The 25,650-nt window shown below is 35.2% G+C and overlaps 1 protein-coding gene across 1 annotated transcript in view; it reads left to right on the forward strand.

Annotated features, from left to right (window-relative positions):
* Positions 1-4,185: 4,185 nt before the first annotated feature.
* Positions 4,186-25,650, forward strand: part of LOC141391818 (very long chain fatty acid elongase 7-like) — a 30,962-nt gene continuing 9,497 nt past the window's right edge. The window contains exon 1 of the mRNA XM_073964511.1: positions 4,186-4,331. Coding sequence (XP_073820612.1) covers positions 4,271-4,331 — 61 coding nt within the window. The 5' untranslated portion in view covers positions 4,186-4,270. The remainder of the gene's footprint in view (positions 4,332-25,650) is intronic.

Genomic DNA, 25,650 nt, shown 5'->3' on the forward strand with positions numbered 1-25,650 from the left:
TTTACTTTCTGTGTTAAGAAATAATGTTCTTCAAAATGTTTGTTACAGCGGAACAAACCCGTCATATAGATACAACTAAGAAAACAAAATTATAGATTTTTATGTTAGACTTTTATAAATTGTCTAACTTCGTCTGAAGTTCCGACACCGGGAATATCTTCAGAAAAGGGTTCTGAATACTCTACATTATATACCAAAGTGCGATTTTTTACGTTTTTGAGTTATATGACTTTTTTCAAGGTGGTCTCCTTGAAGAAAAAATATTTATACCTTCAGCATTTATGCTAACGAGGGTATATACACTTTCATACGGGCAAAATGTGCCTAATCGAAATAATGGTTTTAGACCCCAAGTATGTTTGGACGAAATGTGTTTCAGACAATTTGGAGTCGATTGAGCAATGTCCGTCCGTCTGTCTGGCTAGCTGGAGTTCACGATAACTCTCGAACGGATTAACCGATTCGGTATAAAATTTGGCTTTCCGCAATATTCGTCCAAACTTAGTTTAAGTTCGAAGATGGGTTGTATCAGTCCACTACTTCCGGTACCTTCCTCACAAATATTCAAAAATGTTCGGAAAATTTGTGCGCCCGATTACTCTAGTCCATACTTTGGACATGGTTAAATTTCTACTAGACTTAGATGAGGTTTCAAAATGGACTCAATCGGCTCACTCTTTCGGGTACCTCCACACAAAATTTCGGAAACGTTCAGTTTAGGTCCTGTTCTTGAATCGCTTCGTTTTTTGTTGTAGTAACTTGTATACACTGTCCTGCATATGTTCAGAATCGTTTTTTGCTGGTCAAAATTCTGTAACTATTGAACGGCTAGAGATATTTTCATAGTTCTTTTTTTGTTAGACAGATAACACAATCAACCTTTCAGACGAATTAGAAGTGGTCAAATTCGGTCTGGTAGTTGCAGATAAATTCAAGGTCAAATTTAAAACTTTTGAGCTTTTTAACTATTTTTCATCAAAATATGAGGGTTTTTGCGGCTTTTATATCTTCCTATGTATTAAAGATGGTCAAACACCAATAAATAAACAATAAAATTACCAAAAAATAAAAAAAATCGAAAAAAATGTCGACAAAATTTTTTTTTCAAAAAATTTTAATTTTTTCAAAAATTAAAAAAATTCTCCTTGGGTTTTCATAAAATTTATAAAACTCGTATAAAAACTCATATACTCAAAAAAATTAATTTGTGTCAAGAAGCTGTAATTCATATGGAAACAGTACAGAAAAACACACATTTTTTACCCATGTAATTTCAATAAATTAAAAAAAGTGTTAACGGACGGAGCGGGACGTGTACAAAAGTATATATGGGCTGAAAGAGGAGACTCTCTGTGAAAACAGAACTTTGTTCCATGTTGCTCCACAAAAGTTCTAGTCCACTACATTTCGAATTTCACTAAAATTTAGTACCTGAGGAAAAATAAAATAGCTCATGTTGTGTAAATGCTACGGTAATATACTAAAACGATTTTTAAAGGCCACAATCCTTCCTACCTTACAAAAAACGATGAATTACGATGAGCTACGTCTTTCTCGAGAAATTTGCCAACCTTACGTATTTCCCAAAAGTGGGGAAAATGTTCGTTTTTAGGGGCACACCACGCCCACACCTTGCAATATTTTTACCTAATTTTTTGGTTTCCTTAGTTTTAATATGTTTACTATCGAATCCCATATAGAAATTAAATATCTTTGACTAAACAAAATATTGATTTTTGGCCAGGAAAAACGATTCCTGAACCATTGTGCGCCGTGTGTAGTTGTTTGAGGTCAAGATAACTCTCGAAAGAATCTGCCGATTCTGTCCATAATTTAGCCTTCGTAATATTTTGTGAAAATATAGTTTAAGTTCAAAGATAAGCCATATCGCTCCACTCCTTCAGGTACCTCGCCCACAAAATTTCAAAAATGTTCGGAAAAATTGTGCGCATTATAACTCTTGAAGAGAATGACCGATTTGGTACATACTTTACACGTCGTAATATATCTACCAGACATAGATCATGTCCGAATATGTCCACTCCTTCGGGTACCTCCCACACAAAAATTTCGGATAGTTCACTTTAATACCTGCTCTCGAATCACTTTGATTTTAGTTGAAGCAACCTGCATTCGCTGCTTCCATTACGGCGGTAAAATCTATTAATGTTTTTATTTTTTTGCCGATCAATATTTTAGTTCATTATAACCTTTTTTATGGGTTTACCCGCGTTCATTGTGCTGGAATGAATAAAATAGGTAAAATAAGAATAGGTGGTAGGAACAACAAAATTTGTTCACTAATCCGCGTTCGTTAAGACCGTGTTCGTCTGTAATATTCTTATTAAAGCTTACTTTTAAATATTATATATTAAAATATTTAAAACAGTGCTTCGCTATCCGCTTGTGGTTAAAAACGGGCCAGTAAATCCTAACAAATTGTAAGAAATTCTACTTGCGAGGTGAAAATTTTTTTTCGTTATAATCGTGGTCGTTTTAAGAAGTTGAATGTGTGTACAAATTTTAAGAAAAAAACTTTTGAACACAAAACTTTGTTCGTTATAAACGTAGTTTCTTATAACCGATTTTCGCTATATCCGAATTCTACAGTGTAATTCTTTGTTTTAGCTTTCTTTTGCATATAAAGCATTAAAAATGTTTAAAAAGCCCAAAAGTCCTCCGCTATCAATTTTTGCCTTAAAAACAGGCCAAATTACTTATAGCGCATCGTCCATATATTCTCGTTTTGGAATAACCTCCACATATTTTGAAGATCTTACCCATGCATTTAGTAGCATTTTTAAAAATTGTGGTTAAGATATCGCAAAAATTACGGTTTAACATGTTGATATATTGGTGTCCTTATAACTAACTATTCACTTCGAAGTGTGTGAAAAGCATTTTTGGTGGATCTATGTACATGAATTGTTACATTTTCTAAAAAGACATTATTCTAACTTTTCAAACAACAATATCGCCCTTACGAACAAAAATTTTGTAGTAGGTAGAGTAAAAACAAAATACTAAGTGCTGAAGAACAAATACTATAAAAAACAACCATAAGCCCAATACCGACGAAAAAATGTTCAAATGTCCATAATTACCTCATTTTTAATACACGAAAAAATAACGGCAAAAAACGGCACGCGTTATGAATTAATTTTGAAATAAAACACTTTCACTAAACTACAAAATTAAAATGTTCACACCTCTCAGATATATGGTCTGTTCCAGTACTGCAAGAATCTACTAATTTTTACTATTTTTCCGATAACATAAAGGAAAAAATGTTATCGTAGTAAAAAAAATAGTAGCTTCTTGCAGGTTGTGGAACAGAGCAATAATAACTTGATTTTTTGAAATGTGTCACTCTTTGACTAAATGAGCGATATGGCCTTGATATTTTCTGTACACAGGTAGAATTTTTGTACCTTATAACCGTATAATAATAGTTGTTCCAAAAACCTAATTTCATTTTTTTAATTAATCTGCGTGTTTTGCGTTCTCAGTCCTCTGTGCAACGGTAATATCATTCTTCTAAGCTCTCTGGAATGTATCTTTGGTCTGTTCGTTCCCTAAAAGTTCTACTTCACTAAATTTGGAATTTCACTAAAATTTAGTACCTTAGGAAAAAGAAAATAGCTGTCTACATGTAAAACGCTACGGTAATTTATTTAAACGTTTCTTAAAGGCCAATAATACTTCATACCTAAAAAAAAACAATGAACACAGTATCTGTTATAGTTTCCGAGAAATAGTTATTTCATTCTCCACAAATTTGCAATCATTACGTATTTTCCAAAATGGGGGAAAATGTCTGTACGCCATGCCAATATCTTCCAATATTTTGACCCACATTAAATGTTCCCATCACAGCGTCCTATATAACAGACGGTCTTTAAAACCTAAAATAAAATCAATCATAAATGATAAAAGTTGTCTCTTATTTTTCTTAGTCTCATCCTAAAACAAGCAAAAAGTATGAATAAAGTCGTCTGGCATTAATGGGTAAAAAATGACACCGATGGCACGCATTTTTTGTGTGCACTGTATTGGGGAACTTTTTTTTGTTTTCTAATAATAATTTATTTTATTTGTATTTTACATTTTTAAATATGTACATGATTACAGAAAATTGCCAGAAATGAACTGACATTGCAACAAATGCAAAAACCAATAATCAGTTCATAAATTTTCGCGAACCTAACAATAGCGTTGTCTGTATTTTAAAAGAACACAAATTTAATAAAAAATATTTTAAATTAGCAAAATGGAGTTTTTGGGACTTTTCTATCAAAACATACAATCCGCTTTAAGCACATTACAAATAGGTATGTTGTAATTGCATGTGAAAACGGAATGAGTAGTGTTAAGTGTTTATATGGATGGATGAATAATTTTTAAGACCATATCTCAGTAAAATTCAAAAAATGAAATAATAATAATGGAACACATAATATTATTATTTTTCCTATTAAGTGTATATTAAGTGTGAACATCATCACTCATACATATAATATATGAAGACATTTTTATAATATTGAATGAAAGAAACTTGTTTTCAAAGTCTGACACACCTTCAACTAACCATGTGGTAAACAATCAGATATTTTGGAATTTCAGATATTCAAAACAATGCTACTAAAACTAACGTTTAAAATTAAAATCATAACAATAAGCATAAAATGTGGTTTATGTACAGAGTGCAGCACAATACACGGACACAAAGGCTACAGTCGGGCGGGGCCGACCATGTCATACCCTACACCTTTACACAAATCAAAATTTCTTTATGGAACAAATTAACTTATTGTAAGAAATAACTTTGTGGATTCTGGTACCGTATCACACCAAGCTTAACATAATAATAAGGTAGACTTCTCTCATATCAATGAGTGATTGTAGCCCGTTTCATATTCGCTCAATGATATGGGGCCCACAGCTTATCTCCGAATCCGAACGGCGTGTTCTAAGACACGACTTGTAGAGAAGTTTTACATGGCTGAAACACTCAGAAAATGTCGCAAACCTTACTGAAAGAAAATTTGCCACCGTTGAAAATTTGATTTTGCCTGACTGTGGAATCGTTTTGAAAAAAAGTGACAAAGCGACCCATGCTGCAATGTATGTTAAAACTCCACCATGTAATTTGCAAGAATGCAAAAACTGGGAATGGGAAAATGTCGTTCTCTACACAAAACTCATTTTATATTAAGCTGTAGGCCCATTATCTAGCAGATGCGTTATTGCAATTTTCATCAGGGGAAGATCAGTAGTTCTATTTCCATATGTAGGTTTCTTTGCCGGTATATGCCCTCCAGGAAAAAAAATATAGGCCAAATTTTTTGTATTTTTCATACAAAAGTAATGGTCCATTTCACCCGCTAAATAATATCAGATCATAACCCAAAACTGTAAGCATCTTCTTCTACGTAAACTCTTACCTCGTACAAAATTTCTTGATTATTGAGCTTATAATTGCAGCCTCTATCGTGTTTATAATTACACTACAAACAAATAACAGGGTATATTAGGATGTAACTCTGTTATCTTATCATGTACACCAACACAATTGACATCGATAGAAAGGTCAATCGTTCCTCTTCCAAGTATAATTTACTTGCCCGGAATGTCTCTTCCAGGAATAAAGATATAAACTATATATTAAAGATTTTCACAATTTTCACACAAAAGTAGTGGTTCTCCATTTTTCGCGGTCCTTAAGAAGAAAAAGCCTTACAAACATGACGAATTTTGGAGAAAATATGTATTTAAAAATGAGAAAATAGATACATAAGTCAATAGCAAGTTTTTGAAACTAAAGGACTATTATTCACGGCTTAACTTAAGTTTAATATTTTAGGAGATTGTCTATGCTTCGTTTTTCTACTTAAAACAATTCCTCTAAATTTCAATGGTTGCCACATATTTTGGTTATATATATTGGGCAAAATGAAATATTTAATATAGATGTATGGATTTCCTTAAAGCTATAGTTACTTTTCATGCAAGAACCGCCACTAGTACCAAAATCAAGCCAAGGGTCTGTAGATTTTAAAACTGTTTAGACTTTTTGCGGACATTTGCGGTTTTGGCGGTTATGGTCACACTGTGGTAAGGGGTAATATGTATTTTTGCATTTGTATGTAACATACAAAAGGAAACGAAATAGACCCTTTTGGGGATATACATATAATCACTTTCTGAGTCGATTTATGCATGTCCGCCCGTATGTCCATGTATTTTTGTTTCGCAACGTACAGTTCGCATTTCTTGTCCGATTCAGCTGAAAATTGTAGAATATAATCTTTTTAGAAACAGGAAGACGCTATTGCTATTGGTTAAAATCAGATTTGGATATAGCTCCCATATACATATATTTTCGCCCAAACACTCTTTGTCTGTTAAATTTTGATGAAATTTAGAATGTGTGACGGAATATTGTGTAGTAATAAGTGTACCATGTTATATACAAATCAGTTTCAAATCGATATATATATATATATTTCCTATATGTATTTTACATATTCATCATATAGTCGGCCTCTCCCGACTATGATCCTTTCCTTACTGGTTAGGTGCTGAATTTATTTTTTTGGAATATTTTTAAGTAATTTTATTATCCTTTCTTATATTTATGTCCAATACAATGTTTTTTGTGCTATTAGTGATTTCTTCTATCATGGTAACTTGGAGCCGCACTGAAACTCGTGAAAGAAAAATAAACGGTTTTGGGGTTATACACTTTAATACATTTTTTTTCTTGTTTGGGACACCCTAATGTTGCAACACGCCAAAACGTGGAAATTCCACCTGTACTGATAACCAAAAATACGTTATTACGGGTACATACATCTGCAGAAAAAATGTGATTAAATCTTATAAAGTACCGGAAAATGGATGGTAACCCTATGGAGGCTGTGGTGGAAAGTGGACCGATATCACATTTCTTTATAAGGTGGCTTTCTGAGTTCATTATTTAAATCCATTGGGTTTGAATATTTGGTTAACATATGCTGAAATAAGTCAAGATATGAATCGTATGGGAGTATACAAAATCATGGACCTGTACTGAAAATTTTCGGGGGATGTTTACCAAGCAATAAGAACTCCTGCTACCGGTTTACAGCAAATTCGATTGAACAATTTGTTGGTAATTGTAAAATACTTCAAATCAGAATGACTCGTTGCATGGGAACCACGCGAAAAGTTAGACCTAGGACTACAATATTTTTGTTAGTGTGTTTTTAGGTCAGTAGGACCCATTGATAAAAATTTCAGTTCTATATATTGTCTAGCAGTATTTTTGTCACACCTTCCCATGTAAGTGTGCAATGTGGAAAGGGTATTATAAGTTTGTTTTTCGAAAAATGCATGTAACCCACGTTATACCAAAATTCCATATCTCGACGAAATAAACCGATTTTGAGATGTGTGACAGTCCGTCCGTCCATTAAAAATTTTACGCACGCTACATGCCGTAATTATGGACCAATCTTCACGAAATCGTGAAATATTTACGCTCTGTAGGTCGCAATGGTAGTCTGATCGCAGCAAAATTTTATGTAAGGTTTGGGTTTAAGACAGAAAAGTAGCTTGCAAATTTAACTTGATAATCAGCTAAATGGACCAACATTTTTGTGTGAAAATTGGTCAATTTTAAGATGTGTTCATATATTTTTCGTGATCTCCATAAAAGCGTCTCTATTTCTGGCTTCACTCAGTAGGGTTGAGAGATTTATCATTTAAGAATATTGTCAATGCTTGATTTTTCTTTCCGTCCTCTGGATTATGGTTTGGAGCAGTTTGTATTTTGCGTTCCTAATTATATGTCCAATATATGACTTTTTTCTTCTTTTATTGTTCCAATGAGTTCCTGTTGACGGTTAATCCTTGACAGAACCACTGAATTTGGTATTAAATGTGTTCATTGAATTTTCAGGATACGACATTTTAAAGGCTTCCAATTTCGTTGAACCGTACAACAGGACCGACCAGGCATAAATTTTAATGAATCATATTTATGTCATGACTACATAAAATATTTCAATCACGAAAATTCTGGCGAAATTTTATTTTCGGGAATAGATTTTTCTCGAGAAAACATTCCTCCTATCATGAATAATGTGAAAAAATAATCATTAAACTTGGCAGCACTGAAGGGTATTTTTCATACTTTGTGTCAGGGTGCCAAGTTGGTGGTTTTCCCGCTACTTGTGGTGATTTTTGACGTACAAAAACCACTGTTTATGCACGAATGTCAACTGTTTTAAGGTAAAAATCGCTACAGACCTATGGTGCGTATGTGGCTGTAGCGATTTTTACCTCGGAACAGTTGGCATCCCTGCCTTGTGTACCATAATTGTTGCGACTTTAATTGTGTTTGTGACTTTAGAAAAAAATAACAAACTTAATCAAATAAATAAATCATTTATAAATCAAAGATATTCAAAAGATGCTACTAATTATGGAAAACATCAAATGTGATTGGAAAATTCCAAGGGGACAGTTAAAAATGACTCCATTGTGCTATGGAACTACCACTATCATGAAAGTATTAAAAACGAGTGTTTTTAATTAAATAATGGTAAAAATTTAAAAAGTATGAATTTTGAAATGAAAATAATTGAAAATATGCATTTATCCAGAGTTTTTATGCAACAATTTATTATGTGCAAAACTCTCCCATCCCATCGTTTATCGGTACAAAAAGTAGAGAGTGACTGAGTTTGCAAACTAATGTTATTTTATAAAATGTGTTAAATTTTAATAAATTTTTCAATCACAAGTTACAAATTTTAGTATAAAATCCCAACAAAAGAATTTATTTTGCATGTTTTGTGCAAAGTTTATGGGAAATACTAAGATTTTTTCTAAACTCCCTTCAGTTTTGCAGGGGAGATTTTTTTTGGAGGAAAACACATGTGTGAGAGCGTTCATATTACCTAACATTTCTCTATCGGACTTTTTTTTTTGTGCGGAATTTTTTGTTTGTTATAGGAAAGAAGAGAAAAGAGAAAAGAGAAATTTCGCACGGAATTTTCATACGTGATTGGGCTGTATATCTTCATTCCTGGAAACTATGTTAAACCCATGTAACTTATATTTAGAACAGGAATGCTTGACCTCTCCATTTATGTTAATTATGTTGATGTACGTACTCAGATAACAGAGTTACAGCGTAGTATATGCAGGGATCCCTTAGTTTTAATTGTGGGTAGTGTAACCTTAATCACGCTACATGTCGCAGTTATAGTTCAATACTGACAAATGTTTGCACGAGATAATAGTTTTGATCAAGGATAGTGCCAATTATTGTTGATAATGATGGGATAGTATTTAGCGTGTAATATTGACCATAACTTTTGTGGGAAAAATATCGAAATTTAATTTTTAATCAGTAATTTAAATACTGGGGGTATATTCGGACAACTTACGAAACTAAACTTGAAAGCCAACTCTTGACCTCTCACTTGATGTAAATCAATGTAGCAGTTGGATAAAGGAACTACTGTCTAGATGAGAAAAATAAAAAACACAAAAAAGTCGCCGGAGCGCTTATTAAGTTGAATGCGAACAAAGTTCACATTTTTAGGGTATTTTTAGGTTTTCACGATATTGAAATAGGTTTAGAGCTAATGTTGTAGCAGTGAAAATTGTCTACAAGATTGGTCTTTGTGATATTTTTGTTGGTTTTAAAATTTTTGAGATATTGAAGTTCAAATTGGGATGCGATCAATGCATTGCCGTATCTCCTCCCTACAAAACAATGTTCATAGATGAGAAAAATCCAAAAACAAGAAAAGACGCTAGAGCGATTTTTAAATACATCGTGATCAAAGTTCACAGTTTTAGGGGTTTTTTAGGCTTCCTGGATATATGCGCAACACTGTATTACTTCAGAAAATGTTAATTTGCATTAACACCCCGAAATTTGACACCTTGTTCTAGGCATACATTTCGTAATTAACCTTATAATGACGACACCTAACAATGAACTTGACATTCAAATTTTCATTTTAAAAGAAACCATTACCTGAATCTAACAATGAATTCAATGAAATGCATAAATTCATTTATGAACCGGTTCTTTGTCGTTGGACACATGCACACAAATACTTTAAGCTGCTGTATTGGCGTTGGCCATCCCCAACAACAACAAGAATATGAAAACAAGAAACAATAGCGAGCAGCAAGAATTTGGAATTAATTGCCACAAAATAGAAACTAGTTAGTTATGTATTAGCCCAACATTCAGTTAGTTAAAAGAAATATTATCTCTAAATCTATCAATGGATTTTGACAGATCGTGCAATATGATTGTGTGAAGAACTTGTTCCATTCCAAAGAAACTAAGCAACCAAAGGTGGAATGATTTTATGTATTTTTCGGTTAAACATCCTAAGTGTTTGGTAGGCATCAATAATAAAATCTAATTAAACTTTAATGGTTTAACTTCAGTGGATATTGACCCATAATGTGGATATCAAGTTGTATTGTGTTTAAAGATAGATTTCATGTCAATGAACTTAATTTTTTATATCGGTATGTTGTATTAAAGAAACACGTGCGCCGATAATTCACATTAATATGTGATAAAAAGTTTTCGTCCAAGGGCCGCGCGGCGCAAAATATGGGAAATGCCAAGTAATAGATTATTCCATTATATACCTTGACTAAAAACGTCAAACACTATAACAAAACATGAACCTAGGTCTACAATTTTTGGTATATAAGTTTTTAGACAAGAAATATCCATAAATGCCAGATTATAGGTGGTAATTCGGTCAGAATATGTAGCTAAATACTTCAAAATACCTGAAATAGGGGCTATATCAATACATGGACCTATATCCACAATTTCCTGCAGTTACGTTTTGTGGCCATTAAGAATTTTAATCCGGGTTTCGAAGTCGGAGTTTAGCAAATTTTGCTGGAGTCGGAGTCGTGAACAAAAGCTCGACTCCGGGCAAAATTATTTTTTTCTAAATATATAAAAATAATTTTTATTTAATTTTTATATGGTAGAGAGATAAACATTAATAAATTTTGGGAATTGTGTTTATTAATTTTATAAGAACGAACAAGTAAGCAAATGTTATAGTCGGACGATGTGATACCCTACACCACTGCCCCTGGGAGTTAGCTGTCAGCAAATCAAAATTCCTTTATGGAACAAATAAGCTTATTGTAAGAAATAACTTTGTCGATTCTGCCACCTTATCACATTAAGCTTGGGACCTACAGCTTATCGCCGAGTCCGAACGGCATGTCCTAAGATGCAACTTTTACAGAAGTTTGATATGGCTTAAATACTCAGAAAATGTCGACAAAATTACTGAGGTGTATTTTGCCACCGTTGAAAGTTTGATGTTACCTCTCCGGGAATCGAACCCACTACATTCTGCGTACAAGGCGGATGTGAAGTTGAAATATAGCTCCACTCTATGGAATAATATTAGAAACGAAAATACATAATGATTTTTTTGCTTTGAGCGTATAAAATGTCTCCGAAGTCTATTCTTCAAATATTAAAAAAAAATGTAAAATTTCCATGTTTTGACATATCTAATAGGGTGCCACCGTGGTGCACTGGTATGTACACCCGCCATTCACGATAAATGCCCCTGTTCGGTTCCTAGGCCAGGCCACATAAAATTTTCAACGGTTTCAAAACACTTCTCATTAATGATGGCGACATTTTCGGAGTATTTCAGCCATGAAAAACTTCTCTACATGCAATGTCTTAGGACGAGTCGTTCGGACTCGCCGACAAACAGTAGGTCCCTTATCATTAAGCTTGTGTGAATCGGGGTGAACTCAATTATATGAGAGAAGCCTCACTTGTCCCTACTGGGATGTTTGTGGAACAATTTTGTATATCATATATACTATTTCTAATAAAAGTTCCAAAATTGAAAAATTGACATTGGTAGCCCCTTCCTTTTTGGAATACACCTAATATAAATAAATATATAAGGCGCTGCAAATATACCCAATTACAATGCAGTTTGCCATATCTGACCGTGAAATTTTCGACAGACGGACACTGCCCCAATTTTATTGAACACTACAAATGCTCTTTACACATTTTCAAAGGGAACGTTGTGAAATTGTTGAAGATCTATCGTCCAAAAAAAAATTGCACTTTTACCATACATATGCTTGGAAATGCACGCGATTTGTGCTTTTTAGGGTATTTCGAAAATAGTTCATTGTGGATATACATACCTATGTATATTGTGATATCAAGTAAAAACCGCTAATAATGAGTGGAAATTCAAATAATTTGCATGAAAACAAATTTATGATTCCCAAAAGTATTCATATTTAATTATACGCCAGGAAGGGGTGGGTGCCTTCACCAAAATTAATATTTCAACAAGTAAAAAGTCGTTAAGTTCGGCCGGGCCGAACTTTTTATACCCTCCACCATAAAATAGTCTTAATTAAAATGGAATAATTAGGGCCCTTTCACAATTTTAGGTGGAACAACTTTTTGACAATGGATAGACGCCTACTGCCTCCCACTATTGCTTAAATTACACTGTGAACACAAATGTTGGGACAGAGATAATTCCTTTTGGAGATGAAAGCCATTGCCGTGTATATATTAAAAACCCCGAAGGACAGATGCGCCGTGAGTCGAACTTTCGTGTTATGGCGTGATGAAGTTTTTGCAAGAGACCCTGTAAGCCATCATGAAATAGCATTATATCTTTGTTTGTTGTTTTTGTAGAGCACTTAAGCAACAGTGAACAAAGATATAACGCTAATTCCTGATGGGTCTCTAACAAAAATTTCATCACGCCATAACGCGAAAGTTCGACTCACGGCGGATCTGTCCTTCGGGGTTCATAATATACTCACCAAGGCCTTTCTTCCCCAAGAGGAATTTTCCGTGCCCCAGACTTTCACCACCTACGGGGCTATATCAAAGAGTCAACCTATCTTTAATTTTTTTGCGGGAAAAGTTGTATAGCTTTATAGTTTATATAGAACTTCAAGATTCAAATTGAGGGTAGTTTCATAAAAACAATCTAGACCCTCAAAAATGGACCCATGTTGACGAATTTTAGTGAAGAAATTTCGTGACCACTGAAAATTCCCGAAAATCGGGAGGTACAGTTATATGGGGGATATACCAAAACATGGACCTATATTGACGATTATTTTTGAATAGACAAAATTGTAGCAAAAATTCTCAAAATACCGATCATTACAGCTAGTACGGTTAAAAATTGCAGCTAAAATTCTCAAAATACCGAAAATCGGGAGATATTGTTATATGGGGGCTATACCAAAACATGGATCTATGTTGACGATGTTTTGTTAGACATGTTTTATGACCACTGAGAACTTCAAATGTCAAATTACAGCTATTTCGGTTAAAAATTGTAGCTAAAATTCTCAAAATACCGAAAATCGGGATGTACTGTTATATGGGGGCTATACCAAAACATGGACCTATGTTGACGATGTTTGGTGGAGATGTTTCATGACCACTGATTACACTATAAACAAATAACTGGATGTATTCGGCTGTAACTATGTTATCTGAGCACGTAAATCAACATAATTGGCATCAATGGAAAGGTCAACAAATGGCCTTCCAAATGTTATTTACGTGGGCGGAATGTATCTTCCATTAAAAATTTGCACAAGTTTCACACAAAAGTTGTGGTCCATTTAAGCCTCTGAATATTATCTGATCACTATCTCAATTGCAAGCTTCTTCTTTGTCATATACTCTTACCTTAGTTAAAATTTCGAGGAGATCGGACTATTATTGTGAAATACAGAGCAACTACAAAATCGGATAAAAATTATGTTTTTGGTCCAATTCACCAGCTAAATATTTCACTATCATCACCAATAACAATATGTGTCTATTCTGGTCTGAACCCGACCTCCATGCAAAATTTCATGACGGTCCATCGGTCCATAATTGCGTCCTGGAGTTTGATTACAATTTATAATGGACAGACGGACGGACGGACACACATCTCAAAATCGCTTTATCTCATCGAGATATGGAAATTGCTATACCACATTGGGGGTCTAGAATCGATATTTCGCGGTGTTACATGAATTTTTCCCAAAACAACCTTATAATACCCTTTCCACATAGTGTTGTAGGGTATAATAATCTTAATTTACATACCATTGCCCGTGGTTTCAATTTTTAACAAAATATATAATATCAACAGATCAGATTTTGGTGCCAAAATACCTAAATTGTTTAATTACGATAGAATGCCAGAAATAAACGTAATGAAAATTATGACATCTTAGACAGCTTGGCATGTCGCCGTGGGCCGTAGCCATATTGTAATTTTGTGGTTTTGGAGGTTTGAAAGTGTTAAGAATATAATTTCGTTATTATTTGATTTCAATCACTGACTTGAAAAAAAATGACTTTTTGCCTCAAAAATCTGTCATTGGCCCCATCGTGCAATGGAATGATCGGCTTAAAAGCGACAACAACGTTGGTAGTTAGCAGTACCAGATTTAAGCATCCTTAATGAATATTCACTTGGCTGTCTCAGGACAAAAAACATCACCTTTTGCAGCAAAGGTACGTACCCGTCTAAACGTTACAAATGAACCTCGAACAGACACAACACGGAAGTTGGACATCTGTAAACTGCAAACACAACAGATAGCCACGGTATATTTCACTCAACTAGCCCAATTGCTTAATGAAAGCACTCTTCGTCCCGATAACACATCAGCACAATGGCAAAATATTGCCCACTCCATGCAAACTGCAGCAAAATCCATACTTGGATACCAGAGGCCTCCATCAAGGAACCTATGGTATGACCAGGAGTGTCGTGCTGCTAGCGAAGACAAAAAATGTGGCGCATAGTGCTACTTTGCAATCAGTAGCAACGCGTAACGCACGAGAGAGGTATCGGGAGAAAAAGAGATAAGATAAGAGGGTTGTCAGATATGGCGATTTCTCGCCAAACATGGCAAATTGTCAATGCATTTTGCGATTTTATTTTTAATGCGGCGCACAGTGCGAAATATGGGCACTTTAGTGGAACTTTACTCATAAATTTTAATGTAAAAAAGTTTCTTATATTTGTGGGTCGTATATGGATAAATATGGGTCACACAGACTCGCGGTTTCCTATAGCCCCCACGTATCGGTGGCGACCGTTTTTACGTATTAGGTTCATTTTTCAACCGATTTTGCTGTAAAATGGTATATTGGGGTTTCAGTGGATGGAGAATATCTGTACAAATGTTGTCAATATTTGTTAGCGTTTTGGTATAGTACCCATTGAGCGGTACTGGCCCACACGACATATTTTAAAGGTTCCAAGCATATTTACCAACCTTTTTTGCTTGTATTTTGGCATTTTTTGTTCTTCGTAGGTAGAAAATCGTTTTGTGAAATATTAGCAACGTACATTCTCGTTTTGAAAAGAAAATGTTCTAATAAAACAAGTTAAATCATAGATCCTTGCTTTAGCCCTAAACGCCCTTCCCCCAAACATCCACAAACATTAAAAAATGAAAATCAAAAAATATATTTTTGAGATTTTTATACCCTACACCACTATGTGGGGAGTCGATCCGACTCTCCGTCTGTCACCAAATTTTGGGTGCTGATGAAGGTCCCGGAGGGGAAGAAGCCTATTGATTTCGGTGAGGATCGGATAATATTCAGGGATCAGAATGGGCAAAAAACTTATTTGGAGAAAAAGTCAACGTTTTATTTCAAAGCGATTATCTCCGCTTCTATAAAGGGTATATCAATGCTGCTAATGAAAGAAGAAAATATCACCTTTGCGATGTAACGTAGGTTGCCGTAGGTGGTCAAACAATGAAGATATCGCAATAGCCGCTAATCGAACCAAACTTTTAATTTTTGCTTTTTATACCCTCCACCATAGTATGGAGGGTATATTAAGTTTGTCATTCCGTTTGTAACACATTGAACTAATCATTTGCGACCCTATAAAGTATATATATTCTTGATCAGGATAAAATTCTAAGACGATCTAGCCATGTCCGTCTGTCCGTCTGTTGTAATCACTCTATCGTCCGCAATAACTGAGATAGAGTGCTGAAATTTGGCACGCGAGGGTATTTTTTCCATAGGCAGGTCAAGTTCGAAGATGGGCTATATCGGTCCACTCTTTGTTATAGCCCCCATATAACGGTACCTCGGGATTTGAGGTATTTTGACGTTCCTCGCCACATTTGCAGACCGAATTAGCTATAATTTGGCACTTAGGGTTCCTAGTGATCAACAAACTTATATGCCAAAGGATATGGGCATAGGTCCATGTTTTGGTATAGTCCTCATATAACGGTACCTCCCGATTTTCGGTATTTTGAGAATTTTAGCCATAATTTTTAACCGAACTATCTGCAATTTGACATTTGAGGTTCTCAGTGGTCATGAAATATCTCCACGAAACATCGTCAACATAGGTGCATGTTTTGGTATAGCCCCATATATCAGTACCTCCCAATTTTCGGTATTTTGAGAATTTTAGCTACAATTTTTAACCTAACTAGCTGTAATTTGACATTTGAGGTTCTCAGTGGTCATAAAACATCTCCACGAAACATCGTCAACATAGGTCCATGTTTAGGTATAGCCCCCATATATCGGTACCTCCCGATTTTCGGTATTTTGAGAATTTTAGCTACAATTTTTAACCGAACTAGCTGTAATTTGCCATTTGAGGTTCTCAGTGGTCATGAAACATCTCCACCAAACATCGTCAACATAGGTCCATGTTTTGGTATAGCCCCCATATAACAGTATCTCCCAATGTTCGGTATTTTGAGAATTTTAGCTGCAATTTTTAACCGTACAAGCTGTAATGATCGGTATTTTGAGAATTTTAGCTACAATTTTGTCTATTCAAAATAATCGTCAATATAGGTCCATGTTTTGGTATATCCCCCCATATAACTGTACCTCCGATTTTCGGGAATTTTCAGTGGTCACGAAATTTCTTCACTAAAATTTGTCAACATGGGTCCATTTTTGAGGGTCTACATTGCTTTGATGAAACTACACTAAATTTGACTCTTGAAGTTCCCTGCAGCTATAAAACTTTTCCGCCAAAAAATTTAAAGATAGGTTGACTCTTTGATATAGCCCCGTAGGTGGTACCTTTCACCTAGCTGAACACATTTTTTTAGATTAGATTAGATAACACTGTGCAACAAAGTGGAGATGAAAGTCTGGGGCACGGATAATTCCTCTTGGGGAAGAAAGGCCTTGGTGAGTATATTATGAACCCTGAAGGACAGATCCGCCGTGAGTCGAACTTCCGCGTTATGGCGTGATGAAATTTTTGTTAGAGACCCGGGAAATAGCGTTATATCTTTGTTCACTGTTGCTTAAGTGCTCTACAAAAACAACAAACAAAGATATAATGCTTGCAAAAACTTCATCACGCCATAACGCGGAAGTTCTACTCACGGCGCATCTGTCCTTCGGGGTTTTTAATATACACACACCAAGGGCTTCATATCCAAAAGGAATTATCTCTGCCCCAACATTTGTGTTCACAGTGTAATTTAAGCAATAGTGGGAGGCAGTAGGCGTCTATCCATTGTCGAAAAGTTGTTCCACCTAAAATTGTGAAAGGACCCTAATTATTCCATTTTAATTAAGACTATTTTATGGTGGAGGGTATAAAAAGTTCGGCCCGGCCGTACTTAATGACTTTTTACTTGTTTAATAATAATGACGAATATCACAGCTTTGGTTGGCGACCTTCCAAAAACATCCCTTTTTCGATTTTTTGTGCAATCACACTAGAGGTCGGAATTTTGATCGGATTCTCACGAACTTTTGGGGGTTGATGGCATTGCATTTTTTTTTTATTTGAGTTGTACTGACGGTGCACTTAAATGCGTTTCAACAAAATTGACCTGTATTAATGAAGACATTTAGAGCGAAGGCGCTAAGCTATCCCAATTTTAATATTTTGAATTTTACCAGTCAAAAGCTTATGTACAGGGGTTGTGGTGTAGGGTATCACATTTCTAGTTGTTTCGCGAGGTATATCGCAAAACTGAGTATGAGGTTTTAGTCATGGGATACTTAGCAATGGAATTCAACTTTGGAATTTGGTATAGGAGTTACTATTACTCTTACGATGTGTGGAATTGCAAATGGGCCATATCGGTCCACGTTTTGATACAGCCCCAATAGAATGGTACCACCCGATTCCCGGTATTTTGAAGGTTTTAGCCTCATTATCGTACAAAAATGGCTGAAATGTTGAACTTAGTCTTCGTTGATGATGTAAAACTTTCCTCCAGAAACTTGTCGGTACAGGTTCATGCCTTCATATAGCCCCCAAAAGAATGGTACCGCCATATTTCCATTATTTTGAAGGTTGTGGCCTCAATATTCCGTCGAAATTACTGAAATTTGGATTTTGGTCTTCATGTGGGGTATTAAACGTTAAATATGAAATTTGTCGGTATAGGTCCACGACTTGGTATAGCCCCTATACAACGGTACGTCCCTATTTCCGGTATTTTGACGGTTGTGGCCTCAATATTCCACCGAAGTGGCTGAAATATGGTATTTGGTCTTCATTTGGGGTATTAAACGTTCCATATGCAATTTGTCGGTATAGGTCCACACCTTCATAAGATTTTTAGTCTCATTATCACACCGAAATGGCTGAAATTTGGTAATTAGTCTTCGTTGGAGGTATAAAACTTCCCCCAGAAATTTGTCGATATAGAGCCAAGCTTTCAAATAGCCCCCATAGAACGGTACCTCCCGATTTTCAGTATTTTGAAGACTGTGACCACAGCTACCAACCGAAATGGGTAAAATCCTTTCTAACTGAAATTCGTCGGTATAGGTCCACGTTTCGATATAGCCCCAAAAATCGGTACCTCCCGGTTTTCGTAATTCTGAAGGTTGTGACGTCAATATCCCACCGAAAGACTGAAATTTGTTATTTAGTCTTCCATAGGGTTATAAAATATTCCAGAAAAGAATTATCAGCATAGCTCTGCGGGTTCCTATATCCCCCATAGAGGCGTACCTCTTGATTTCGGTATTTTGAAGATCTTGCCGGAATATCGGAAATTTGGTATTTAGTCACTGTGGTTCTAAAAACTTTCCGCCAGATGTTTGTGGGTATAAATCGACCTTTTGCTATAGCCCCCATGAAACGGTACCTCCCGAATTTCGGTATTTTGAAGGTTAGCCACATTGTTTTAGGAAACTTATTGTTCCATTTTACTTCAATACAACTCATGGTGAAAGGTATAACAAGTTCGGCCTGGCCGAACTTAACGCCCTTCTTATTTGCTGTCGGTTATAAAGCAGCCCTACGTTCAGAGCTATTCCAAACCATGTCGACATTTCGTATCCCCGCAAAGCTCATTCGATTTTATAAGATGGCATTAACTGAAACTCGGTCCTCATTTGAAATAGGAAAGAACCTCTCTAAAGAGTTTAGTACCAAAGGAGGTATGAGAAAAGGAGACAGCCATACGTGTGAAGGTTATACGAGATGCAAGGGGAAGTCGAGACGCGACTTGGTTTCCAAATTGTAGAAATAAAGCAACAAATGGAGAGGAATGGAAATCTTTTTTAGTTGGGCTCGTAGGGCAAATGTTCAGTGGAGAACCAAGTAAGTAATTTGCCTATTTTACTTTCAGGCGATGTTGTAATATACTCTGATATTTTCATGAAAATCGAGTCAGCGGTTTCATAAATTACAAACCAACAAACGTAGAAACATGTTCCTCTTTTATAAATACAGATGCGCCTAATGTAGGTATTTATACTGGTGGTGTAGGATTTTGCTTTCTTCCAAACCTTTACAATTTCTCACATAAAATATAAAATTTTGCAACATTGTTTGTTTTGTTTTAGTTGAAGATTCAATCATATGATTGTCTAAGTCTGGAGTTTCCCCCATTGGCTTAACTTCATCACTTTCCTCTTTGCAGAGAAAAATGTTTACAAAAACGCACTGACAGCTTGCAAAATGTTTACTGATCGCTACCAATATCAACATTCTGATAGAATGTATAATCTTTACGCTGATATGAGAAACCTTGGTCCGCTTCCCTCCATCCAAATTTGTTAATTTTTGTAATTATATACCGTTATTTTTTCGAAATAAATACTAAAACCCATTCAGCTAAACTTGTAGGTAAAATAAAAAACTTTCTTTTATTCATATTAATGTCCATTAAGACAACGAAATTAATGTCCAGTAAATTTCATCGAAGATAATTAAACTCACTTTGCATCTGCAAGGTGAAACAGAAAGAATGAATATTGAAAAAAAAAAAAAACAAATTATTAAATATATATTTCTTAATTTATTAAATTTTAGTTTATATTCATTGCATTAGCTTTATAAAACAAAAAAAAACACGTACATTAACTTTATTCGGCAAATTCTCACCTTATATTTCTTAGAAACTGGTATTTACTAAAGTATGTCTTTTGTTTCATTTTCGGAAATATACAATTGTGCTTAGCCCTCCAAATTAAGTTGACATACCAACAATATTTAATGTTTCCAGTTGTGGACTATTAGTCCGGTCAAAATAGACATGCGTATAAGGGGGAAATAGCAAAAATTCCCACAAAGCTGAATTTTGGTGGAGAGCTAGGGTTGGCCATTAGAAGCAACGTCCTAAAAGTCCCCATCGATCCCATGTGTGCAAAACAAGTTATTCGGGGTCAAAGGTCAAATTTTAAGGGTTTTTAGGTTTTCGGATTTATTTTTTGATAACGGTTGATCTAATCAAAAAGTGACCAAAGAAAATATTGTAGACAGAAAAATTATCTACAAGTTTGACCTCTATAAATTTTTTCCTAGAAGGAACCATTCTTGAGATATAGCTGTTCTAAAAAACACATGATTTTTATGCACTTATAAGGGAAATATGCACATATTCAGACGAACCGGCTAAAATAAGCGAAGTAATCGGGTCTGTCCCCCAAAAATATATATATTTTCTTGAAGAGCGAAATTATAGCTATCTTTTAAAAAAAAATCCAACAAAATCGGAGCGTGTTTAGTAGAGTTATTCAATGTTAGAGTCATTTTATGCAAAAATGGCCCATTTAACCCACATGTATAATCGAAAGCCCAAAGGGAACGACCCCAACGGAAACTCTCCGATTTTTTTCAAGTTTTGTCCGAAGGTAGGGTTTGTTGCGCTGATTACGGAAATGTATAATTTTCAACGGTTGTGGATCCGGTTCGCCGGTTATTCGACCCGAAAGGTCAAATTTAAAAACCGGGTTAGACCCGGTTCTACTGAACCAATTACTGCAAAGTGGATATCGTTTGAAAGCTTACGGAAGTATCTAACACATAGTGTCGTTACTTTAACCGGTTGGGCTCATAATGTACTTACGCGGCTAATTTTTTATTTGACCTTTAGATCACGATATCTCGAAAATGGTAAGTCTTTTTTAAGAATCATAAAGACCACTCTTGTAGACAATTATTGAATCTACAACTTTTACTTTAGCCGGCTTTTGCTAAGTCTTACCGTTTTTGAGAAAAATTAAAAAAACTGAATAATGCCTCCAAAAATGACCTTTGACCCCGAATAACTTGTTTTGCACACATGGGATCGATGGGACTTTTTAGGACGTTGCTTCTAATGGCAAACCCTAGCTCTCCACCAAAATTCAGCTTTGTGGGAATTTTTGCTATTTCAATGTCTATTTTGACCGGACTATATGTGAAACTAATTTTGCAAATCATCAAAAAGCCAAATCAGTTGAAATAATACTGCGAATCTTAACGGAACTAAACGGATATTAAAATGTCAATAACGTGGAGACGTATTTATCAATTCGGTGTAGATATGTTCGTTGGTTTCGATATAGGCATGTATTTTACATTAATTAACATGTAATTTTGTTATGTCAAAAATATAAGGAAAATGAAAATATTTAAATATTCTAGTTATTATATAAAACAATTATCATATAAAACAAAAGTGAAGCCACCGAAATAATGTGATAATTTCGATAACACTAAAGATTTGTTTACAATATTAAAACAGATATTTGACAAATTATGATTGTGCAAACGTTTTCTACAACATTGAAATAATTAACTGAATAATGTAATTGGAATTTAAAATAAATTATTTTTAATTAAAATATTATAAACATAAAGAAATAATAAAAATTGAAGTTTGGAATAAATAGAAAGAAAACATAAAAATTGAAGAAATTATAATAATAATAACAAGTGAGCCAAGGCTATAGTCGGGTCGGAGCCGACTAAGTGATACCCTACACCACCAGCCCTGTGCATAAGATTTTGACTGGTAAAATTTAAAATATTAAAATTGTGAAAGCTTAGCGCCTTTGCTCTGAATGTGTTCATAAATACAGGTCAATTTTGTTGAAACGCATTTAAGTGCCTCGTCAGTACAACTCAAATAAAAACAAGTAAAAAGTCGTTAAGTTCGGCCGGGCCGAACTTTTTATACCCTCCACCATAAAATAGTCTATTGCTTAAATTACATTGTGAGCACAAATGTTGGGGCAGAGATAATTATTTTTGGAGATGAAAGCCCTTGGTGTGTGTATATTAAAAAACCCGAAGGACAGATGCGCCGTGGGTCGAACTTCCGCGTTATGGCGTGATGAAGTTTTTCATCATGAATCAGCATTATATCTTTGTTTGTTGTTTTTGTAGAGCACTTAAGCAACAGTGAACAAAGATATAACGCTAATTCCCACAGGGTCTCTAACAAAAATTTCATCACGCCATAACGTAGAAGTTCGACTCACGGCGGATCTGTCTTTCGCGGTTCATAATATACCCACCAAGGCCTTTCTTCCCCAAGAGGAATTTTCCGTGCCCCAGACTTTCACCTCCATTTTGTTGCACAGTGTTATCTAATCTAAAAAATGTGTTCAGCTAGGTGAAAGGTACCACCTACGGGGCTATATCAAAGAGTCAACCTATCTTTAAAATTTTTTGGCGGAAACGTTTTATAGCTGCAGGGAACTTCAAGAGTCAAATTGAGGGTAGTTTCATAAAAACAATGAAGACCCTCAAAAATGGACCCATGTTGACGAATTTTAGTGAAGAAATTTCGTCACCACTGAAAATTCCCGAAAATCGGAAGGTACAGTTGTATGGGGGGATATACCAAAACATGGACCTATATTGACGATTATTTTGAATAGACAAAACTGTAGCTAAAATTCTCAAAATACCGATCATTACAGCTAGTTCGGTTAAAAATTGCAGCTATAATTCTCAAAATACCGAAAATCGGGAGATACCGTTATATGAGGGCTATACCAAAACATGGTCCTATGTTGTTTGGTGGAAATGTTTTATGACCACTGAGAACCTCAAATGGCAAATTACAGCTAGTTGGTTAAAAATTTTAGCTAAAATTCTCAAAATACCGAAAATCGGGAGGTACCGATATATGGGGGCTATACCAAAACATGGACCTATATTGATGTTTCGTGGAGATATCTCAGTACCACTGAGAACCTCAAATGTCAAATTACAGCTAGTTCGGTTAAAAATTGTAACTAAAATGCTCAAAATACCGAAAATCGGGTGGAACGGTTATAAGGGGGCCATGCAAAAACATGAACCTATGTTGACGATGTTTGGTGGAGATGTTTCATGACCACTGAGAACCTCAAATGTCAAATTGCAGATAGTTCGGTTAAAAATTGTCGCTAAAATTCTCAAAATACCGAAAATCGGGAGGTACCGTTATATGGGGACTATACCAAAACATGGACCTATGCCCATATCCTTTGGGATATAAGTTTGGTGATCACTAGAAACCCTAAGTGCCAAATTATAGCTAATTCGGTCTGCAAATGTGGCGAAGAACGTCAAAATACCTCAAATTCGGAGGTACCGTTATATGGGGGCTATACCAAAGAGTGGACCGATATAGCCCATCTTCGAACTTGACCTGCCTATGGAAAAAAAGACCCTCGGGTGTAAAATTTCAGCACTCTATCTCAATTATTGCGGACGCTAGAGTGATTACAACAGACGGACAGACGGACGGACGGACAGACGGACTTGGCTAGATCGTCTTAGAATTTTATCCTGATCGAGAATATATATACTTTATAGGGTCGCAAATGATTAGTTCGATGTGTTACAAACGGAATGACAAACTTATATACCCTCCATACTATGGAAAATGGAATAATGTGATGTACGCCAACCATCGAGAGGAAAAACAGATACATTACCGACTATTCACATCGTTGTAAAGGTGACATTTTCTACTTTCCTTGCCAGGTTTCGCTTTCGGCAAACCTCTTACAGAAGAGAGATATTCGCTTTGAAATAAAATGTTGACCTTTTCTCCAAAGAAGTTTTTTTCAAATTCCGACCCCTGAATAGTACCGACCATTAGCAAAATCAATAGGTTTTTTCGTCTGTGTGACTCCCATTAACACCAAAAATTTCTTGACGATCCAATCAAAATTACCCAATAGTCGGTAATATCTCCGTTATTTGGCCACCTACACCAACCTACTTTGCATCAATTTAAAGATGGGATTTTCTACTTTCATAGTCAGACTTTGTTTTTAGAAGGTCCCCAACCAAAGCTGTGATATTCGTCATTATTATCAAAATCTCAAAAATGAAAAGTTGGGTTCTATTAGCGGCTATTGCGATATCTTCGTTGTTTGACCACCTACGACAACCTACGTTACATCGTTGCAAAGGTGATATTTTCTACTTTCATTTGATATACCTTTTTGCTTTTGATATACCCTATATAGAAGCGGAGATATTAACTTTGAAACAAAATGTTGACTTTTTCTCCAAATTAGTTTTTTTGCCCATTTTGACCCCTGAATATTATTCGACCATCACCAAATAAGCTTCCTTCCCTCCGAGACCTTCATCAACACACAAAATTTGGTGACGCTCGGATTAAATTGCGACATGTAGCGTGATTACAAGGTTTAGATGGACAGACGGACACATATAGCCAGATCGACTCAGCTCATCGAGACATTAATTTTGGTATATATATGTATGGGTCTGCGACCACTATTTCGATGCGTTACAAACTTTTTGGCCAAAACCAACTTATAATACCCTCCCCACATAGTGGTGTAGGGTATAAAAACAAAATAAAAAATTTGTTCGTACAACCAATTTATCGCAAGTTGTTCATCGATTAGAATGCGAGATCGCGAGTATGTGTTTCTATCGCCTGGAAGTGACTGCTTTGGGTAATGTGCAATAGAAAATGCTTGCTGAGTTGGTAGCGTTATTTTATTGGGATATCTGTTGCAATTTTGTTTTTCAAAATAGTCTGGCCATTGTTGTCGTTTTAATATTTGAAAAAACAACGAATTTATTAGTGGAGAAAGTTTGTTATTGTTCGCTAAGGGTAAGGCATGGAAGACTAGTTTGGATCCTCGCCACAGAGTCTCATCAGTTCCCTTGTTTCTTGTTTGTGAATATTCTCTAGCGAAGTTTTTTTTCAATAACTTCTTCAACAAAAAATTCGCTTAAAGAGTTTTTGATTCACTAGAAAAATCATCATTTCAAAACCTGAAAAGCCAATTGATAATTCCACCAATGTTCGAATAAACAAGTAAACAAGTATCAGTCAGCTTTGCCGACAGAGACATACCCT

This window comes from Musca autumnalis, unplaced genomic scaffold, assembly GCF_047663935.1.
Source record: "Musca autumnalis isolate F117 unplaced genomic scaffold, ASM4766393v1 scaffold_125, whole genome shotgun sequence".
NCBI lineage: Eukaryota > Metazoa > Arthropoda > Insecta > Diptera > Muscidae > Musca > Musca autumnalis.